At 36.6% G+C, this 6,266-nt stretch overlaps 1 protein-coding gene across 1 annotated transcript; it reads right to left on the bottom strand.

Moving 5' to 3' along the window:
• Nucleotides 1-1,450: 1,450 nt before the first annotated feature.
• On the bottom strand, nucleotides 1,451-6,079 carry LOC107471716 (cellulose synthase-like protein D4). Its single transcript, XM_016091202.3, has 5 exons — nucleotides 5,613-6,079; nucleotides 5,106-5,501; nucleotides 4,211-5,015; nucleotides 2,604-3,355; nucleotides 1,451-2,493 (listed from the first exon to the last, which is right to left on the bottom strand). The coding sequence occupies exons 1-5, from the start codon at nucleotides 6,077-6,079 to the stop codon at nucleotides 1,533-1,535; spliced, it is 3,381 nt and encodes a 1,126-aa protein (XP_015946688.1). The 3' UTR covers nucleotides 1,451-1,532.
• Nucleotides 6,080-6,266: the final 187 nt, after the last annotated feature.

Genomic DNA, 6,266 nt, shown 5'->3' with positions numbered 1-6,266 from the left:
ACCTAATTTAGGATTAGAATCACACTTGGAGCTTCTCGCCAAAACGAACAACACAGTTTCGACCAAACTAGCTACACTAGCAGGGCTTGTGGGCAAAGCAACAAATCTTATTCTATCATTAATTAAGGATAGGGAAGTCTACCTCAACCAAGGAAAGATACAAGAATAAAGTACCGTGCAATTTAGGTTCCTTGATTGATCTTATGCTATGAATAGATAGGAAGAGAATCTAATTAATCTAGGCAAACTTTTTTAAAAGAATTACAAACTCATTACTTTACTTACTGAATTTACCGAAACTCGCTATGTAAAATGACAGAAAGTTGTATTCACCTTAAAGTGTATGAATACCAAGCTAAAGGGACAATATGAGTTCTCTGCAATTAGACTCTAAACTATTTTAGTCTGAACAAGACCACATTCAAAACATCAACGATTCTCGCATCTTTTTTACACTATGTAGCACTACACGTTACGACACATAGCAATTCCCAAAACCATCATAACTCCATGCGAAACAAGGCACAAAACCTTTATAAATCAATAGAAAACCATAAAAAATATAGCTATCCTAATTCTTTACAAACAATCGTAATTTTATGCTTAATCCTCAAACTTAAGCACCAAATTCTAAATTCTAAATTCTAAATTTTTGATCCATCGGGTACTTTTAGATGGGTGGTGCCACCCACCATGTGTAGTTGTTTTTGTTTCCTTTTTAACCGGTCAATAATCTTCTAAATAATCTTTTAAAAATTCTTTAACGTGAGTGACGAATCAGTTCACCTCCTTTTGTTATAGAAGCCATTTGTCTAACAAGGATTAGTTAGAAAGACTTTGATGGTTAGTTCCAATTTTTCATTTTTCATACTAAGTCATTTGATTAATAAATTCATTGTAATAACATGTCTTGTTCAAGTAAATGCAATTAATTGTTTCATTTTCTTTCTTAGCATGAACATGGTATCTAAGCCTATCTTGTATAGATGAGCTACCTACAACAGTTTATTCTTGCAAATATTATGCTTCATATGTTCAATCTTGAGTGTGAGAAGAAGGTATTGAAAATTCTAAATTATTTAAGGTATATGATCTCGATAACCTTCATGATTATGTCATAGTCCTCACTCCTTGAACTATAGAATGAGATTTTCTGGTTGAGTTATGCCTACTGCTCAATGGAAATAAAATAAAGTATATACTTTTGTACATTTCAAAAAACAATGTCTTTACACCAACTCATCCGCATTGCAGAAATATATGAAATAAAAACTAATCCACAATTTTTTGTCTTTTATTTTCATGCTTTTAATACCCAAGATTTGTCTACCCATTTTAAATTGAAAAAAAATATATATATTTGTACTGTAAGTTGGTTTCTACACCTATCTAGACTCCACTTTTTGTCCAAAATTTTTTCCCTTTCATTCGTTTTTCCTTTTCCCATCCTTCTCTTTCAAACATGGTGCTCACACCAAAGTTAGGTACATATAGTGTTGTTGACGTTAAAGTAGCAAAATGCTATTAATGTTTCATGGAAATTGGAATTCTGTCTTATAACCTTTTGCGCCTCCCTTGGGTGGGCTAATGGCAATCCACAACAAAGAAATTGTAATGGCAACGAGACCTGCCCAAACATACACAATGGTTGGGGTCTTTCCTCTCCTCCCCATCAACCCTTTTGCAAATGGATACAAATGAGCAAGCACCCAAAAACTAAAGAAAGCACCTCCAATAAACTTGCTCCAATCTGGATATACGCTGAAAATTGTCCTAGAAAATGCAACCACAATGGCAATAATGTTCACCATAGCAATAACAATGGGTGGAATCATCAGGGAGGACCACTTAACTATATACAAATCTGCATATATATCTTCATCGTCCTCTGCCGCAGATTTGGATGTCAATGTGAAATTAATTTCAATACCAGCAATGACCTTAAGGAGTCCTTGAACCACAGCAGCAAAGTGAGCACTAGTTCCAGAAATGAGCCAAAATTGTTCGTTTCTCCACCATTGCTCTAACTCAACACCAGACCATTTTACCTCAAGAATGGCCAACAAAACCAAACATATGGTGATGGTAAGCAAGTAGATCAAGAAGGCAATGCTAAGAGTTTGGACAATGAAGAACCCAGAAAATAGAGAAAGTGCAGGGAGGAAACAATACACAATAAGGAACACAGAGGTGAATGGGTATATGCCAACATTGAGGTAAGCGAGTCTTTGGAGAAAATTAAGGCGCCGACTTGCAAGTATAGCATTATTCTTTGAGAAGAAGATTTCAACAGAGCCTGTGGCCCATCGTAACACCTGGTGAAGTCGATCAGTGAGATTAATTGGTGCCGATCCGCGAAACGAGTCTCTTTTTGTTACACAATACACAGAACGCCATCCACGATTGTGCATGCGATACCCTGTAACCACGTCTTCTGTCACTGACCCATAAATCCATCCTACCCTATCTCCCCACTCTGTCTTGTCCTCGTACCTATAAATAAATATACATATCGCACATCAATTAATCGATAAAATTTGACTGGGATGTCTACATTAAGTCTGTAGTTTGATTTGATCTGATTCAAAAGCATCCATACATACCAACAAGAAATGACAGATACGGCCTCTGCTACAGTTGTGGCATCAAGTGGATCACGAGGTACCCTAAGAGCACCAGGTGGACGTCCATACTTGACTGCCGGATGATCTGCAAGTGGCCGACCTTGGAACTCAGCAATGGGTATGCTCTCGGCTAACATGGTAGAATTACCAAAACGTTTTGGCAATAGGTTCACATCTAGATCTCTATCAAATTCACTAGCACTCAATGCTTGCATTTCAGACTCACCCTCACCTTTTTTAGGGTTTACCTGATCCACCAAGGGAGGGTTAAAACCATATAGTGCAAATCTTCGAAACATGCAACCCGTTCCCACATAAACTGGACCTTGAAGACCATCAAGAGCTCGCATGTTACCATCAAAGAAGACAGTATTGTGGTTGGCATAGCGATCTGAAGGATCAATTCCTTCAAACCTTTGTGGGAATTGGATATAGCATATGTTTTCACCACCTCTATCCATCATGAAGCACATTCCTTCTCGCACCGCCTTGCAATTATAGATGTAGTGGTCACAGTCAAGGTTCAGAATGAATGGCCCATTCGACAGAATCGCGGATGCTCGAACTAGTGCATTCATGGCACCTGCTTTCTTATTGTGATCGTAACCCGGGCGTTTCTCTCGAGATACATACACAAACATTGGTAATCGTATATCTACTTCTGCAAAGTCTATGATCTTGTCATCTGCACTTCCTAACAATGGATCAGGACTTGGCGGCTTCAACATCACCTTTGAATAGATTGATACATCATAAAATCATCTAGTGTTAAATGTGATCATTAAGCAAATATATTGTAAGAACTTATTTGAAGAAAAAGATACTATTGGATACAATCGGGTAATATTAATATTACACCAAAAATTAGTTACAATATAGAATATATGTATTTATACATGGTGACTGATTTCTTAATGTACTCATAGTATTTTTTATTTTTTATATAATGAGTGATTTTCTTTTTGCACTTAAAAAGGTGATAGTTTATTTGTACATAAATTTTTATCATATATAAATGCATATTCATTTATTTATGAATTTAATAGGTATTTAAGTGGACATTCTAATAACATTTTTTTTATAATATAATTCAATCAATGATATATTGTGGACTAAACTTTTATACAAGACAACATACAAGCAGGTGGAGGAAAAAGAACAAGACAGAGAAAAAAAAGTTGAATTTGTTAGGTGTTTCAACAACAAACCAGAATTTTTACACCATTTCATTTGTACTGTGACACATTAGTAATGTTTAGTTTAATGAGCATGAGTTTTTTTTTATTATTATTTTGAAAATTTGACTTCAAACAATAAAATGAGTCACATTGCTGATTGTCATAACATAAATGACATAAGGCAAAAACTCTCATTTACTCACCTATAAAAAATTCTGATGGAGATAGATATTATGAGCTAATTTTTTTGTGTATACAACTAGGTACGTAGCCAAAAAAAAACTGTACAAAATATTGACTTAAACACTTCCCATGTATACGTACGTTACAGTGTGCACATTTTAGCATGTAATGTGATAGATCAATTAGTATTTGATGAGGACGCTAATAAGTACATATAGTAACTACCTGAAGTATTCCAGCATGATCACCTTTTGCATGCTCCCTAGAAGGAGAAGCCCAAGTGCCAGGCCAATGGGTACCATCAGCCATCCATGTTGCCTTCAACACTTTAATTGGTTCAGAAGGGTCGGCACCACTCTCTTTCATGTGTTTCATCATCTTCATTTCCTCTCGTGCATTGAAGGCATCTGATCTTCTCCTAATAGAATCTGGAAGCCCATTGATGCGCACTTTGAACTCATCATATTCTCTTTTGACCCTTCTTCTGTCCTTCACAAAATCTGATCTGCTTTTGTTCTTTGTGGGGTCAACTTTTAAGTTGAAGTAACTCTCTGGATTCCTGGGCTCAATTTGATGTTTTCTGCAAAAAGGAACCCATAAGTCGGCAAAGCTAGCAGCCTCAGCCATGGCTTCAAAAGTCAATAGGGCACCTCCATCGTCAGAAACATAACATGAAAGCTTTTCCACGGGATAATCAACTGCTAATATGGAAAGAATTGTATTGGCAGTCACCAGAGGTGGCTCTTTATCAGGATCAGCAGTGGATACAAAAAAGTCAACACCCGGTAAATCTGATCTCCCGGTAGGATTGGAAGGGGTTGGAGCATCAAATTTCTCATGAAGGACTTCAAGGTCAGTGGAACGGTTAATGGGGGAAAACTTGGGAATTTGATCAAGTATCCAAGAAAAAGCAAACCATGTCTCACAAATAATTGACATAAACCACAACCATAATGCATCTTGATTTGGATGTGCTATTCTCCAATGTAAAAAGAATCCCAATACTATTAATCGAACAAAAATTAGCAACCTGTCAACAACATCAATAAAGTATATTCAAATCATCAACTAATTAATAGATTATATGTGCATGTAGTTTGTTATGATGATGAATAATAACCTATAAGGACTCAAGATAGCAGTTGGAATTGGTATTATTCTACTTAAAGGCTTCCATGGTTTGTCTGATGGATCTATCATTCCTCCTTGCATACCACCATCACCATCACCACCATACATATGATCTTCCTGAGGCCAATACGCATTTCCAACACCATAGGTACCTTTGGTCTCAAATAGCCACCGATTATGGTCAAATTCTCCATTTTGATTCCTTTTCATGACAGACATGTTGTTTGCATCCCGCTTAGAGCCATCTGGTGCAGGTAACGGCAATGCTCTATTAGAATAATCTGCATCGTCGTCATATTCACCCACTCTATATGGCTCTTTACAACCAGGGCATAAGCCACTTTCTTTTTGTGCATCCAAAAAGCAGTCTCTGCAAATCTTGAACCTGGGTTCAAAAATTGTATAAAAATTAATTGGATTATTTCTTCCAAGTAATAATACTTAATATGGAATTAGGTGTTATATTTAATTGAAGTAAAGCATATTTATTGCATACCTACACTCACATGGGATTACATCATTTCCTCTTTCATCCTTCATAACCTTGCCATCACAGGCAGGCATTGAGCAAGCAGAGCCTTTGGCGCCTGCCATTTGGGGGTGGCTCACCTCAGAATCAATCACCTTGTCCATTAAGTGGGCTCTAGTTACGCTATTGAATCCTCCAGTAAATAAAGAATTGGAAACATATTGTTCTTCAGCTTTCATAGCAACTGATGAGTCCATGGGTTGATTATCAGGGGTAGGAGGAATATGAACAGTATAGTTCATATAGTCTCCTGACATGTCTCCAGACATGTCAATGTCTTCTCTTGACAATGTTACATATTTCCCACTTGAAGTTCGCCTTGCAAACTTCACAGTTGGTCCTCCAGAGTTGCGCGCTCCTTGGGAACTACTCGATTCTGATACTCCAGTATTACGTACAGACTTTTTTGAAGGTTGGCTTGATGATGACATCATCTTTTCTATGTGCCAATTCTATAATTATGATTTAATTTTCTATAGAAAATCTACATGTGATGAATTTCGTTGCAAGCCTTTGGTCATTTTGCTTGACACATCTTTTGGAAAGAATTAACAAAGAACAAATCCTCTTTGTGTCTTGAAATATTTCTAGTGTCATTGGAAAGATCTATCAAAACATACC

This window comes from Arachis duranensis, chromosome 10 (assembly GCF_000817695.3).
Source record: "Arachis duranensis cultivar V14167 chromosome 10, aradu.V14167.gnm2.J7QH, whole genome shotgun sequence".
In the NCBI taxonomy this organism is placed as follows: domain Eukaryota; kingdom Viridiplantae; phylum Streptophyta; class Magnoliopsida; order Fabales; family Fabaceae; genus Arachis; species Arachis duranensis.
The sequence above is the reverse complement of the archived record's forward strand: the minus strand, read 5'-3'. Positions and strand labels throughout refer to the sequence as shown.